This window comes from Dreissena polymorpha, chromosome 3 (assembly GCF_020536995.1).
Source record: "Dreissena polymorpha isolate Duluth1 chromosome 3, UMN_Dpol_1.0, whole genome shotgun sequence".
Lineage (NCBI taxonomy): Eukaryota > Metazoa > Mollusca > Bivalvia > Myida > Dreissenidae > Dreissena > Dreissena polymorpha.
In genome coordinates, this window is record NC_068357.1 from 144,670,818 (window position 1) to 144,687,774 (window position 16,957).

Below are 16,957 nucleotides of genomic sequence, written 5' to 3' on the forward strand. Positions count from 1 at the left end.
AAAGAAATTTCATTCTGCAACAACATACCCGACCGCTTATCTACCAAATCCATGGAATAAGATAAAGTTAGATACAATAGTAGAAACTCGCGCTGAAAATGGTTACAGTGGAATGGGAACGAAAGTTTCTTTATTTTATTAAACAGCATTAAACATTGTATAGGTTGAGATGAAAGAACAATGCTTTTTGGTAATATTTTACAGAACGACGTAAACATGACTTAAAAATATACAAATTATCAGATAAATTTGATTTATAAGGTTTTTATTTGCCGAAGCTGTCTAAGCCACGTCTTGCCTAATCGACTTAATTAACAGCCAATACAATATTGGATACAATTTCTCGCCAGTATACCCAAATGACTAATATTCTACAACAATTTTTTCCGCATTGAAAATCAAAGAGATGCACCATCGCAACGATGACATCCAAACGTTGAGCGTGAAGCTATCGTATCTCATACAGAAATGAGTGGGAACAACAGTTCCACACTGAGCTGTCCATATCAAAACATGTTGGTGCATACTCCTTCACATTTGCCTAAATGGGTAGAGGCTGAATTCTTACATTTAACAATAATTTTCATATTGAAATATTGTCACTAATATATTCTATTTCGTTTTAAAATTGATTTTCCAAGAAGTTCCAAAGTCGGATTTATTTTTACACCCATTATCGCTGCTTCTTCCTGTATTTGCGCGATGATTATCTGAGATATTAACTATATGATTATATATTCTCAAATCTTTTCTATAAAGAAGGAATGTAGTTGACAATTGTTAATAGTTTTATTTGATCGTTCGTCAAAAAGTTGTAATTCTGTTACTCTTGTATCTTCAATGCAATTGAGTAATTAAATAGTAATTAAATTGAATGCGTTTTAATTCCCTTTTATTATTGTTTAATTTGAGTTACAATGCTATGACGTTAAATTTTATTTACACTTAAATGTATTATGAATATTGCTGGGCCAAGTGTGAGGTTGAGCGCTCTATAACCAGGTTTAAACCCCCAATGCTTTGCATTGACCGTTCCGAGGCGGTGACCCCAGCTTTATTCATATTTTGTGTGTATGTTGGTTTGCATTGTGCTGTATTGTGCTGTTTTGTACTGTTTGGGCAATCGGTCACTTGCCTTAAATAAAGGACCAACAAATTGTTTTTAATGAAAATTCAATACTGCACCAGCAGCTGGAGTTTCACTTCTTTATATTACTAACGAAAATTCGTGCTCGATAGTTTTGTATTGGCATATAAACATTAAGAGTATTAAGTTTGGCATTAGCCAGCGAAACATTTTGCACATTCTTTAAACGTAGATCATTCAACATCGCAGGGTATCAAGGTCACTGCGCGGTCAACTTGTCTGGAAATCGTCCTTGAAACCAAGAATCTGACATTGACTTTAATTCGCTTGCTTTAAATAACAAAGATTTCAATTTTCAATCGGAAAGAATTGGGGTAAGACTGTTCATAACAATACGTAATGAATATCAATGTATGTTTTGAATGTGTGGAATGAAAACCGCGTCTTAAGGAAATACATTCAATACATTTCAATCGTGGAGAATGAACTAATGTTAAATGCAGTATATGCCTTCTAAGTGCACGTATAAATTTTTAATATATATATGTAATTGATATTCCCTTTATGTTTTATATTCTGCAAATTCAGAAGTAATAAGTGTGTACAAATCACAGGAAATTTGAAATGTATTATGCCTTAATTTGTTATATGTAAAAACATCAATAACATTGTATACATAAATATGCAATATAATTCATAATAAACATTTTATGTTCTGAATAAGCGACAAACAAATGAAAACAAGAGCAACAATTAAAGGGTGACACACGAAGCAGTTTTATGGCCATTGTTCTTAATGTGAGACCTTGAGAAATAAGAAGTAACACATAGTTGTACGTGCAAACACGGTTAACAAGTGATGTAAATGATTATAAAATGATGAATGATACAGTTACATTCTGTACAGACTGTTTTATTTCAAAATTTAACATTTGCTCCATTAGTTTTACCTTGACCTTTGAAGGAGTTAATAAGATTTTTAAAAGGTGACACATCGTCTTCTGCTTATGGAAATTTGTGGAAAATGGTTTCAAAATGCACGATGAATGACGAAGTTAGAGTCCGGAAAAGCTGTTAAATGGGAAAAAAATTACAAATTAAGTGGCCGTCTTATTGAAGACCAGTAAACTCACAGGACAATACAGTCTTACAACAATAGTGATAACAAATTAAATGAAAACACACTATTCAAATGAACTTTCATTTAAAAATAAAACGAAACAACAATAAAATAGCCAGATGAACTTCCATGCTCTTGAAATGAAAATGCAAAGAAAGTAAACAATAATTTGACGGCTAGATGGATATTAGCGGAAATTTTTGTGTTAAATAATCGAATGAAAGCAGACACTTTTAGTAATATTATTTAAAGACACACTATTGGTGTCTTTTTAGTATGTAAAATATTATCAATCCTGGGAACGAACTTATGTTTAATACAGTATATGTCTTGTATGTATACATTTTACATATATGTAATGGATATTCGCTTTTTGTTTTATATTCTGCAAATTCAGCCGTAATAAGTGTGTACAAAGCACAGGGCATTTGATATGTATTATGCATTTAGTGGTTATCTGTAAAAACATCAATAAAAAAACTGTATAAATAAATATGCAATACACTTAATAATAAAAAAATTAATGTTCTGAATAAGCGACAAACACATGAAAACAAGAGCAACAATTAAGGGGAAACACATGAATGATGAAAAAACAATCTAGGCAAGCAGTTGTTTGTTTATAATGTGAGACCTTGAGCAATTAGGAAGTAACGCATAGAACACCGGTTAACAAGTGAGGTAGATAATATTAAAATGAACTGATGAATAATAAAGTTACATTCAGTACAGACTGTTTTTTATTTCATAATTGCGCGAAGAATGACGAAGTTACAGTCCGGAAAAGCTGGTAAATGGGGAGAAAAATACAATTGACCTTTTGGTGTGACCTTTACCTTTGAGGCTGAAGGACGCGTATTACAAATGACAAATTGTCGCAAGAGTAAAGATGCTTACTATTTGTAGTTATTGTATAATTGGATGATTAATGACAAAGTAACGGTCCAGACAAACTACGACAGACACAGGCACGCACACATGTTAGCACGCATGCATGGAGCATCGATATTTACGATCGTGAACTCAACAAAAATGATCTTACCAGTTTGATGTTTGAATAGAGTTTTAAAATTAAGTGGCCGTCTTTTTGAAAGCCAGTAAACTCACAGGACAAATGTTCACGTCCAATGCAGTCATACAATAATCGTGATAACATTTAAAATGAGTAAATAATATGCAAATGAACTTTCATTTCACAATAAAACGAAACAACAAATTAATAGCCAGATAAACTTTCATGTTCTTTAAATGAAAATGCAAAGAAAAGAAAAACAATAATTTTACTGCTTAATGCATAAACGCGATAGATGTAAATGTTAAATAATCAAATGAAAGCAGACACTTCTAGTTATATTATTTAAAGACACAATATTTGTGTCTTTTAAGAATGGTAACTTTTTTTAACATTCGATTTTGTTTTGTTTTTCACTTTAGATCTCTCGAGAAAGAGAAACAAAGAGGCCAGTAAGCTTCAGATTAAATGAAATTCGATGGATATAAGCATGAATTTACATTATACCTTAACCGATTTGTATGTTCTGAGCAAGAACAGTTTTTAGTTATCACAAATCAGGTTCTTCATGATATGTAGGCATCTTTACACGCTCAATTATATTCACAAACTTATATGACGGGAACAGACCTGACCTTCCCGTCTTCACGTGTGTACCCATGGAATACCCGTCCCAATGATTTCCCGCCACGCCGACAATGTCCCCAACATTAAAGCTGATCTCTCCATCGTGTCGACTCTGGTGATCCTCAATCGCCAGCACATTGTGTGCGTTCTGTCCGTGGAAGTAATATAAGTCGTCGAGAGACTTGAACCGTATTGAGGGGTCCCCGTGTAGTGGCATCATCAGCTCGTATGAAACTCTGCAAACCTGGGGAGGGGAAATGAACAATACGGTAGAATATATATTAAGGGGATTAAATAGATGCGAATTTATTCATAAATAACTTCCCTAAGCAGGAAAACCAGCCATAATTTGAGGAGGATAAGTAAATTGGAGATAAGATTTTTGAACGGTTAACTATATGCATGCAATAGTCTGCACATAAAATGAAAAAAATAAGGTAAGAAAATTGAAACATGATTGCGAAGTAGTCACACAATACATCATGCCGATAGAAGACAATTTGACATTTTTTATCCCTGCTATCAGAGAAATTGTAAATCGATCTCTGGTTGCAGGTGTTTTTCCGAATGGAAAAGTGCGGTAATATAACCATTGTTACATAAATCGGGGTTGTCCCTCAAACTAGCAACATTCGACCGGTCTCAAACATATCTTTTCTATGAAAAAATCATTGAAAAGGTTTCATTAAAGCAGATCACATATTACATTGAAAGGAACAACTTACCCCTATCATATCAAAGTGCTTATCGCAAGGTGATGACACAGTAATGATTTACATGCATCATAACCTTCTGAATGTGATTGGTCAGCACCACGTTACATTAGTTGTAATGATTTATCGTTTTTCCGCCTTCGAAACTATTGACATACCAATAGCAATTACAATCCTACAAAATGATTTTCGAATTTAAATAAAACTCCTCTTAATGGGATAGATTCTTATGACGAGTGGAAATGCGAGTGGATGTGAATATCTTTTCTTCAAAGTCTGAGCACGTTGAGTACGGTGTTCCCCATGGTTCATGTGCCGGTCCAGTGATATCCACCATGTACATCGCGCTGAGTGAGGTTGCAAAAAATACATCAATCAGGTTTGTATAGTAAGGCTGACGATCACAAACTAACATTCAAAATTCAACCTGGAAATCCTCAAAATGAAGAATCAGTATGACAATATGTCGGTAGGTGTTAACAAGATGTCATTGACTTGATTGCTCAGTTCAAATTGCAAATGAACATTTATAAAGCATTGTGCTATTATCTACAATTCCAAACAGCAATTATCAAAATAACTATATCCGGAATAAATATTGGTGGCTGTCATTTTGCATGTATCATCTTCGAGACCTAAGTGTACAAATGAATAACACTTTATGTTTTGAGCTGCACATCACAAGAAAATGTCAAATCGCTAGTTCGCAATGAAAAAATTTCAAAATAGTTAGAAGGCATTTATCACAAAAACTGCAGAGGTCCTTGTGCACTTCCTAATGCATTCTCATCTAGACTTCTGTAACAGACTTTTCAGGAAAAATGAAAATTAGTTAAACAGACTGCAGCGAATTCAAAATCGAGCAGCCAGAATTGACGCCGATTGTTGCTTCGCATGATCAACCGATAAAGGAGATCTTAAGGTTACTGCACTGGTACCCTATACATGCACATGTAATCTTACTGGTGCTCATGTTTAGAAATAAATGTGGGACCGCTTCAATATACATCAGATTGCTGTTTACAACTGGTGATCAACTAAGATCAATTGATGATAATAACTTTAATATCCCAAGGACTCAAACAAAACTGGCTGAAAGATTGATTGATGTTATTGGACACAAGTGGTGGAAAGCTCTCAAATCGAATTCCAGTTAAAAACTAAATTAAGAACGCATATATGTTGCGTTTGTATTACCAATTAGCTTTTTCAGTGATAGAATTGTTTACAGCGCAATGTAGTATTGTCAAATATTGTTTGCGCTATATAAGTGTTCTTGAATTTATATTGTATTAAAGTTTAAATGTTTTTTTTTTACATCAATCAGGTTACAGGATCCCGTGAGTCTCACAATTCAATGTTTATAATTGTAAATACACCGGTAAGTGGTGCTTATTTCAAATATGTTTTTAAACAATTTTTTCTTAAGAATTTCAAATATTACATTAAATACATTTTTATGCTGCTTATGACAATGTGAAAAACATCAAAATAACTTTATCTAATAAGACTGTGTTCTTGGCAAAAAAGTTCCATGTGTAAATGATCCATGTTCATGGATATGCTGCCTTCAAAGTGAAATATTGTCACCGATTTCAGACGTATTTAATGATTTATTCTTAAATTGAAGATATCCGCACAAACTGCAAGAAAAACTTACTGTATTGTGTGCACCTAAGATGTTTGCTAATTTATTTCAATAACTTAACGTTTTGCAAAAATAAAGTTCTTAACGGTGTGTTTACATGCTGTTCAGTCCGTGTGTAAAAACTTACATTTGATGAGAAGGTACAGACGATGAAATCGCATCGCGACAGCAGGTAAATGTCGAGGATAATACCATGTAAGGAGGCATTCGTGAAACGATCGCCCAGGCCTGCCGTCCTTGAGACCTCGTTGTCGCTCACAAAGGTGTAGTTTGGGTATCTGGACAGTTATTTAAACATAAGAAAACACACTGTTTTTGTATTAAATGTTAAACTAATTAAATTGGAGTAAGAAAGGTCATATGGAAGTAACAATTCTATTGTAAGCTTGACGGAATCAACATTCCTGTGTTTACAAAATACTTTCAAGCATATAAATTTACAGGAATACAGTAGACATTTTTTGTTTCAAAATACCAAACTAGTTAAATCAGCTGTTGTGTTTAAATTTCAGATACAAAATGTATCCTTCTCTCTAGATCCACTTTGCTTTAGCATATTAAAATTCTATAACAAACAAGCAAATTCCTTGAATTGATGTCCCCCGTCAATTTCAAAATTGTGACAGACGGACGGACAACGCCAATTCTATATCCCTCCGCCTTTAGCGGGGGGGGGGGGAGTAATTAGTCTAAATGTACAAGACATTAAGAATGGTTGGTGAACATGGGCCCAACATGTGTGTGCCATTGTGTCATTAGTATTTGGGAAAATCAAAAACTTAAAACATAAAATTTTATGCAAATATTTTTGGATAAAGAAATGCATTTAAGTACAAACAAGTTTCATTGAAATGCTCGAAAGCAGTTCCACAATATGCTTCTTGACACAAAAGTTTTCTGGGCGAATGGACGACGCCAAAACAATCTGATCCAGATAAAAGGACGGGTGGACAACGCCAAAACAATATCCTCCTCCAGATAAAATTATGAGAGAAGGAAGGACAGACAAGTCTTAGACTATATGCTCTCCCTTGTTGGAACACAAAATCTCTAACCTGTAATTTCTAAGTACAAAGATACATAATTCTGGAAAAAAATGCTAGTCAGTTTAGGGGTTTAGCGTACGACCTTACATGAAGCATTTGTGTAACCTTGAACCTTGATGTGAATCGTATGACATTACATGAAGTATATTGTGTGACGTTGACCTTAACCCTAGACATGAACCTTGACCTTAACCATAGACATGAATCTTACATATGACACTCAGCAAGGGTGAAGATGGAGAAGAATTATGGAAGGTTATTGCAAATCCACTGATGCATAGTAAAATAATGCCTAAACGATAACTATTTCTACAAACGTGTGACCTTTGATGGGTGACCTTGACTTTGGTAAAAAACAAATAGGTCTTGCACTGCCTGATCATTGAGAACACTTGCATCAGGACGTTTTAAGAATCCATTTTAGTATGGTAGAATCCTTACCAAATAAGGCATATTTAATCAAAATGTGTGATTTTGACCTTTGTGTGTGACTTTGACCATGACCCTAGCAACCTGGATTTTATATTTTACACTCAGCTAGATAATGGAGAACTATTGCAGACAGTTTTTACAGAATCCCTTGATGCATAGTAAAGGAGTGACTTAATAATGAATAATTCATAACATTTGTGACCTTTGACCTCAATGTGTGACCTTGACCGCAGCCCCTAGGATTATGGGTGTTGAATGTGAAGCACCCCAGATGATTAAGAACAACTATGGCAAGTTTCATGACTCTGGCTCATGTGTTTATGGAGATAAAGCTCTAAGCTTATATTAAAAAGCTTTTTTTTTCAAAGGACCATGACCTTTGCCCCTAGGATTATGGGTGTTGAATGTAAAGCACTACCAGATAATTGAGAACAATTATGGCAAGTTTCGTGGCTGTAGCTCATGTGTTTATGGAGATAAAGCTCTAAGCTTATATTAAAAAGCATTGTTTCAAGAAACAAAGGGTCATAACTCCTTTATCAACAGATGGTGTACAATGCCATTTGGCGTGCATCATCATCTTATCCATGTTTATACTCATACATACCAAGTTTCAATCAAATCCGCCAAAGCACTTCCAAAATATGGTTCCAGACTCAAAAGTTCCGAACGTACAACGCCAAAACAATATCCCTCCGCCAATGGCTACGGATAAAAATCATACTGTGCATTTTTCCCAATGGAAATATGTATCAAAACTTACTTCTGTTTAGCCTCATGCAGTACCCCTGGATCGTCTGACGCCAGGTACACCCTCCTCTGGACTCCAGGGTGCTGCTTCTGGTAAATATCGAACCACTCGTTGGCATAACGCATGTACTCATCAATGCTGTGAAATTTGGCCTCCGTACCGATCTTGTCTGTCCGTCTCACGTGCACTCTTTAATTCAATATTACTATCAAATATTGGGTAACATCCACTCAGTCTTATATATTTAAGGTTATACTGCAGGATGTGACGTACGCATCTAAGCACTAATCATCCAACTTGAATTGGAACAATGTTCACACTCGGCGACAATATCATTTTAACAATTGTTCTGAGTACGTCTCATGATGATTGGAAAAACATTTTGTGCCAAAGTGTTGACATGGTTTGAATAAAGCTAAATAAAGAAGATCTCCCCGTCCCCTGGCAGACATTTTTATCAACGGACCGGAACTCTCGCTGAACTAAGCAGATATATCAAACACACGTTATGTCAAAGGTTCATGATGATTTGTCAAGAATGCAACTTTTAGAGTGATTGCTAGTGGGTTTTTTTACATTTGTTTTCAGAACATTCCATAGCTTTTCAATTACATCAGCCATATGTGGACTGAGTAATTATTCAATAGAATTTAATTCCACCAAAAATTTGTTGCAGTTTGCGAAAATAAACACACATGTAACACAATACTTAAAATCATTATTCAAAGAAATATTCTGAAACATATACTTCTACCTACCCAACAATAGGGTTAACAAAGCCCAGCTTTTCTTTGCTCTCATTCAAAAATTTCCGCATCATGGCATTTGGTCTGGTCAAGTAGGTCACAAACTGACCTACCCACCAGGCCGAAGGGTCACCGTGAACACGGGTCAAGCGATCAGCGATGTCCTCTGGTATCGCTAGCGGTAAAAAACTTGGGCGCGGAGACAAATTGTCCAATGTAGGAAGCTCGATGACTTGCGAATCATCCGTCATAGAATTCGCTACAAAAATAACAAGGCATAAATTTTGTTTACACATTATTGTATTACGGTACATGATACTCTTTTAATTTATAATATGTTAACGTCTATAAATGAAAGTCTTATGCAATTAAAATTGCAAAAAAGTCTGAAAGTAAACGTGTTCAAACTTCTTACTTAAGAAACTGTTTAATTGTCAATGTGTTTTTATGTAATATTTACCAGTTTTAAACGAAATTGGAAGATTTAAGGATTTGGAAAACATTTAAATTGAAAGTTCTTGTTTTTTTTTAATGTCTGCGTAATAAGAATTTTAACATTGTTTGTTGATCCGGCATGAACTGTTTTATCTAAAACGTTTTCTCTAACTTTACTGGCCCATTATTTACTTTACTGCTTCTTCTGAATATATGCATTGGTCAATGCTGATACAATGACTACATTGTGGCAATTATAAGAAAACAGAAATGTAATAAAAGCTGATAAATTAGAATACATGAGATTTTTTGTTGGGGGGGGGGGGGAGGTGTAAGAAGGCTTTAACTAAGCCTATGCTATGTATTGTGAATATTATCCATGGATAATCAGAATTGAATCTTTTTGTAAAATTTCCATCTCTATTTGTGAAGTAGACTCAAAAGGTGGTGGAGCAATGTTTCGAAATGATTAAATGCTTTGCAAATGTTTTCATTGTTTCCAGTGTACTTACGTCCCCAGCGAGTGGTCGTTTGACCGACGGTGGAGCGGCATGTCTTGCTGATTGACAAGAATACAGACTCCCAGCCCTGGAAAGCGTACCCCAAATCCTCCGAGTGCAAGATGAGCGTGCGCTGGGTGGCGTACGCCATGATCAGGCAGTAGGTCACATGATGCAGTCTGCACCCGCAGCCACACGCCTTACCAGGATTGCAGACAATTTTCTTTGCCTTGTCACAATCCGTAGGATTCTGAGGAGAAAATATCGAACATCTTCTTATCCTCAGCTTGGTGAAACATTTGTATTAACTTTCGTGTCAAAAAGCTATGTTTGACACAAGGACAAATGCCTTCAGGGTTCATGTTCAAATGCCACATGTGTTCAGTGGACCGGAAAGAAATTGAACTCAGAAACGCCACCATGTGCTTCCGGAGCGTGTACTGGATATAGATAATATAGGATTGTTTACTAGTACTTATTATATCGTGTCATTACAGACAAGGATGATATAGAGTAGCAAAAGCCGCTTAAATACTGATGTACGGTAGTATAATATGTAAATTAGATACGACCTGATAATATCCGCAAGGCTCTTTGCATATTAACAGATAAAATATAGATCGCAAAAAACACTATTTTAATGCACATTATTAAAATACTAAAACAATAAAGTAAGAAATCGATATTTACAATAAAAATGTCTTAACTACAAATACACGAACAATAATATTTTTTTTAATTGCACATTCGAAAGGTACTTCTGCAAGCTGTGTACCAACCAACGGGTACTTTTAAAAGCAAACGTGTAGTGTGAAAAAAACAAACAAAACTTCTTGATCTGCGTAGTAAATGTTTAGGTTTGAGATGTTAACGGTTGCCCCCAAAAAAGCCTTCCACGTATTTTAGTCAAAGTGGATGGGGAACGTGGCAGCTTGATTTCGAGGTGCTGAAACTTCTTGAGGAAGTTGCTTTTGTGCGGGATTCAGAGACAATGTAAGATGTGTGTGAGACGAAACGAAGATGCTTTGGGGTTAAATGAGGACTTTCTCGATGAAATTATGGCCTCATAGTTGTTTGAAAATTTGAGCGCCTGATAAAACGTCTCCTGCAATACTTGATCTTAGGAGGAAAATATTATGCTTAAATCTGTTTTTACACTTTAAAGAAAGTCTCTTCTTACCATAAACCCACGGTAAAAAGAACTGCTAGATGACACAGCTGGAAGCACATGCCTTAACCCTGATCACCCCACCACACATACAGCCAAATCACCTGAAGATAATCAAGCCTCCTCTGTACAAGGTCAGTGAGTCTGAGCGCCTCCCTCTTGCGCCAGTCCACATCACCATCCACCGCATTTGCCAGTCTGCTCTGGTCATTCTTCATCATCCTGTCGGAAAAAATAGTATGGTCTTACATTTGACTTAGATCTATGCTTCTCATGATTTGATACATTTAAACGAGTCTAACATAAGACACAGGTCTTTCAGGAACTGACAAATTTACAAAAGTTTAAGATATTGTATATAAAATAAGTATGTCATTATTCGATAAACCTTTAATAACCGATGCTTTAATGATTTGCAATATTGCATAAGGCTATCGTGTTTTGATTTGTTTCTTAATTCGTCTTTATATCATGATATTACATCGATGCCTAAATGCTATTTACACCATAATGAGGAAAAGAATAAAGTCTAACTAGAAATAAAATATAAACACCATTACATTTAATGTATTGAAACACTACAAAAATGTTTATAAAAAAACACCATGGCTATTGTTTTCATGTTTAAAGATAAAATGACAGCCAAGAACACATGTCATGTAAAGGTTATTGTCTTCAGCAATGTGAAAATAAATACTATAATGATTGTGAATATATACGGAATATTACGCTAGTCAATTGTTCCATGCGTTTGTACCAGTCGAGTGACATTTTCCATATTGATTAGCTGTTACGTAAGTGATGTGTTCGACAAGATCCTAGCCCATTGGCTAATCCACTGAACCGTATTGATATTGTCCAACCACAATTCATGTACCAAAAACTTTTGCACATTTTTCATACAGTTTAAGATTTGTATTGATTTTTGAAGGCTATTCAGCATGGAAGATAACTCCAGTTTCATATTAAATGAACATGTATGCCTTAATAAATTAACATTTACAAAATCATTACGTATGGCCGTATAAAAAATACTTCGTCTATTGAAACGCGATTTTATCATCTTATTAACGTAGAAAACAAATACCACTAACACATGGTGATACATCACATGCACATACATTTAGAGAGTCAACCTAACTCATTGAATGGTATATGGCAATATAAAGAATGCATCGTAACAGATCCAGTTTCAGTCAGAGCTTAAAATTCCATGTTTATTGTGTAAGCGAATTCGATTTGGCTTTATGCAGTAAACAATTAACAAGTAAGCGATTAACGTGTAGCATTTTACGTTCGACACACATCGGCGCTATGTGGTTAACAATTTGAATGAAAAATTATTCTAAACACAAAAAAACCCACAATTTTGTAATATATTTAATATACAATTCAACAAAAAGCAAAGAACAAAATACACAAAATAAAACGAAATAAATCATAACAAATTTTTTGAATCTTATACCACTCAATGAACATGAATACCTCTTCTACGCACCAATAAATCTTTATAAACTTACGGTTTACATCTCTTACAAAACCACTCACTCGAATATTCCTTATCGGTTAATTTAGATTTTAAATTGAAGTTGACTTGTGTATGATAAAACGTTTTGTTATCTTGATGTATAAGCAGGGGCGGCATGCGTATACGGGAGCTTACCGGGGTTAAGTTAGGTTAGTTGGAACTGACTTCCAATATGGTGTCGATTTTTTTCGTGAAGGAGTATCGGACATTTTCACCAGGTAAGCCACTGTATCTATATTTTTAGTTAAAATGTACGGTGTTTGTGCTTCCCTCATTTTGTTTGTTTCAAGATCGTAGAGGTCGGAATAAAAAAGCTATTGAAGGAAAACCTACTGACGCATGTGTACAGTTAAATATAAATAAAATCATGATTATTACATTTTTTCGAGGCCGTTTTATCTCTGATCACTCATTATTTGCCTAAAATTGGTTAAAACCACTTTTTTGGAACTGACTTCCTTTAAAGCAAATGTTGGTATCTGACTTCCAAATGCAAAGAGATCTTTCCTATGTTTAAGAGCTTGACACGAAATTACTGTCCTAGATGAATAATTCCGCACTGGTGCACAGGTTTTAGAGAACATTTACTCTTTCAGAAGATCAAGATTTATCCTCTTTTTATTAATTGTTATATTTTTAATTATAATCACTATAGGTTTTCTCACATACTTCACGCTGACATTTGATGTGCGTAATATAAGGGTTTGACTGTATAATTTAAAAATTGAATTCTTACCTGTTTATTTTAACGCATATAAACATATTTATGTTTGAATACGTCTAAAACGGAATACTATTCTTTCTTAACGGAATACTCTGCTAAATATATCAAGGTATCAAGACGCCGGTAATAGAAGTTCAGGGTACCAAGATTTAAACAGAAGGCGTAACGAAGTGTGTACGATCTAGAAAGCAAAAGGTACATGAAACCCCACCAGTCAAACAAAAACGATTAAGTCGAAGTACTTCGCCAGTTAACAAATTTCAAACAATGACATACGAGTAATATAAGTGTAAGGAAAAAACAGGAAAAGGTTAAGTCAGTTTTAAACTGTTTATAAGGTTAATGTGACGAAAAACTACCATATTGCGATTGGGAATGTCTAGAGTAATTTGTAATACATAACGCTTGCTTAGAATATGCATATCAGTAGATGTGTTTTTATATTACAAACGTATATATCAACTGTTTATTTAATACAATGACATTTAACGCGTTTTATCATAACGATACTTATACATGTATGTAACTTTGATGTGACACATTTTGGATAACCTTTTTTGAAACAAGTTTTGAGTACATGAATGTATTACAATCGAAAATAGTGAACTTGTAGTGGATAGAAAGATTTATTTAAATCCAATATACGATATGATTCATAAGAAGTATTCAATATATACGTGTATTTTTGCTCGTTCATACTTATACATATTATTTAAGAAATAAAGTATTGGTTTACTTTGATATTTTATGTTGTTTGTTCCTAACATTGCCTTCTTATCTCAAGTTATATTAATATGTCAAATGCATTTCTGTTCATTCCGTCCGATATGAATCATGTAAGTAAGTGTTGAATACACTGAAAATGTATGTAGAGACATCTTGGAAAGAAATGACGCAATGCAGATAAAAAAAATATACCAAAAAAGTGAGATATTAGCATTATGCCAATTTATGGCATATACGTAACGAATTAAGTAACACTCATAGCAATTATATGTCAGACTTGTCTATGTATACTTAATAAAATTTAAATAAAACACTACAAACTACATGTGCCACAAGTGAACGTCAAAAAACTGAATGGCTGACGTCAACAATAAATGTGCCGAATAAAACAAAGCGGGTTATTAAACATCAACCATTTACCTTAATATTTGGTTATATAGCCTTTCGATTTTATTACACTCTGTATTCTCCTTGGTAAACTCGAATACAAGTTTCTAATATATTCAACAGGAATGTTTATCCAGATGTTCCGAATGTCTGCCTCAAGCTTATTTTGTGTGTCTACGACATCGGGTTGATTTTTTAGTTGTCTTTTAAGCCTATGCCATACGTTCTCTATTATATTTAAGTCCGGACTTTGGGCAGGCCAGATCATAGAATGAATTCTATGTTCTGTTTTGAACTGGCTTACAACCCGGGCTCTTTGTATCGGGGCGTTATCGTCCTAGAATATGTACCTTCCATCCGGGAAATGGCGAGCTACAACGGGCCAGAGATTATCTTCTAGGATGGAAATATACTTTTCAGCATTAATGTTACCCTTCAGAACAGTTACAGAACCGACACCTTCGTATGTTATGCAAACCCATATCATCAAACTGAACTTAGGGGTTGGGGGAGTTCCGAGGCAACACGGTAGCCAATCTTCGCCTACCTTTTTCCAAATGAAAACCTTATTGTCGGTCCCGATATCAACTGTGCACTCGTCACTGAAGATCACGCTTTTCCAGTAATGGCATACACTCCTCCTTCTGTTTGTTCTGCACCAGTTTACGCGATTCTTCCGGTTGATTTCTCGAATTCGAATCCGTTTTACAACTACACGCCTGTGATATCATTCACTATACAATTTCCTCTGTACGGTTCGTCTGGAAACTGTGGCGTTCCTATTTTGATTGAAATCTCCAGTTATGTCCGAAAAAGTTATTTTCCTGTTTTGTTTTACGATCCGCAACAATGCCCGACTTTCACGTTCATTTATTTTTGTCGGGGCTTTTTTCTCGGTAAGTTTTCAACACTATTCCGTGCGCGAAATCTATTTATAATCCCAGCTATTGTAGTCCGTGGTATGCCTAATCTTCGAGAAATTTCTGTTTGTCGAAGACCTGATTGAAACAATGAAACAACAGCCGTTTTCGTGTCAGGGGTGAGTTCTTTCCTTTCACCTACCATGACTGTTTATAACACGATTTCGGCTGCATTTTACATCATATTCTAGATATAAATACGTCATGATGATGTCACGAAGCATAGAAAAATAATTGATTATAGGAAGGGATATAACCCTTATATTTTTATTTCATTTGAATGTTGTATATTTACTGCCCTTACCAATGCAGCCATTACTCAAAACGTTATGACGTTCACTTATGGCACAAGTCTGTATATGTTTTTGTTTGGTTCGTCAGTTTTAATTTGCTGTTTTAGTCCGGCTGTGTTGAAGGATTCTTTATGGAATATTTTACGTATAAACGCATGTGGTCCATGAATGGGGCATGGTACTCAGTCTTTTTTTCATTCCTAATTGCATATACTGCATATAGGTACCAAATTTGCTTAAAAGGATGTCAGTTTCAAAAAGGAGGGTTAAACCAATTTTTAAGGCAAATATTTAGTTATCAGGGATGAAATGGTCTCGGGATAATGAAAGAATCGGTTATATTTTACTGTGCACTTGCGTCAATACTGTGTATTATAAGAGATCATGATATTTGTACATCCGATTTCTCGAATGTCACGTAAGTAGACAACATATTTGTGGACGGGTTTCCTTCAATATTTTTCCCCGACTTATACGATTTTAAAACAAACAAAAAATACACGAGGGAAGCACACACACTATAGAGTCGAAAGGGTGTATTAATTCTTAATAGATATACATACAAAGTGATATACCGGGTGAAAAAATCCGCTACGCCTTCACGAAAAACGACCCAATCTTGGAAGTAAGTTCCAACTAGCCTCACTTAAATCCGGTAAGCTCCCGTATACGCACACCCCCTTGATGAGAAAATTTGTTTTTTAAAGAGCCATGTGAGAAATAGTAAATATTTGATTTAAAAATTTGAAATTCAGCAATGCCTTCTTTTATATACTTATCATGTTTCATGCAGGATAATGGTATGCTGATTTTTATTCATATCAGAAGATATGTAATGAAATATCAAAACCTTCTTTTGATCAGGACAGTCCAAGAGAATATATCTCCATCCGTGATTATTTTTACATTAAAGTAGAGTCGATGAACAACCATTGCTTACTTGTGTATATCCGCTGATATCTCGATGATTGTATTGACCTCACTCACAAGGGCAGGGTCGGAGGCATTCTCCTTTATCTGCGTCAGCTTAGCTTGCACGTACAAATTATACTCTTCTGTCACACGCTCCACCTCCCGTCGCATCACTTCATATT

At 34.9% G+C, this 16,957-nt stretch overlaps 1 protein-coding gene across 4 annotated transcripts; it reads right to left on the bottom strand.

Annotated features, from left to right (window-relative positions):
• Nucleotides 1-1,700: 1,700 nt before the first annotated feature.
• On the bottom strand, nucleotides 1,701-16,935 carry LOC127871838 (alpha-(1,6)-fucosyltransferase-like). 4 transcript variants are annotated; one of them, XM_052415083.1, is made up of 7 exons: nucleotides 16,804-16,935; nucleotides 11,390-11,507; nucleotides 10,130-10,367; nucleotides 9,195-9,441; nucleotides 8,449-8,625; nucleotides 6,335-6,485; nucleotides 1,701-4,090 (listed from the first exon to the last, which is right to left on the bottom strand). In XM_052415083.1, the coding sequence occupies exons 2-7, from the start codon at nucleotides 11,504-11,506 to the stop codon at nucleotides 3,770-3,772; spliced, it is 1,251 nt and encodes a 416-aa protein (XP_052271043.1). In that variant the 5' UTR covers nucleotide 11,507; nucleotides 16,804-16,935; the 3' UTR covers nucleotides 1,701-3,769. The 4 variants fall into 4 exon arrangements, with proteins under 4 accessions (XP_052271043.1, XP_052271041.1, XP_052271040.1 ...); XM_052415081.1 differs by lacking the exon at nucleotides 16,804-16,935 and adding an exon at nucleotides 15,198-15,517; XM_052415080.1 differs by lacking the exon at nucleotides 16,804-16,935 and adding an exon at nucleotides 14,684-15,182.
• Between the last annotated feature and the right edge of the window lie 22 nt (nucleotides 16,936-16,957).

Coding starts and splice junctions, on each gene's coding strand:
- LOC127871838 (XM_052415079.1), bottom strand. CDS start 12,930: ATGCCGCCCCTGCTTATACATCAAGATAACAAAACGTTTTATCATACA. Junction 11,508..12,805: donor TTTTGTAAGAGATGTAAACC/GTAAGTTTATAA, acceptor TTTTTCCGACAG/GATGATGAAGAATGACCAGA. Junction 9,442..10,129: donor AACGACCACTCGCTGGGGAC/GTAAGTACACTG, acceptor TTATTTTTGTAG/CGAATTCTATGACGGATGAT.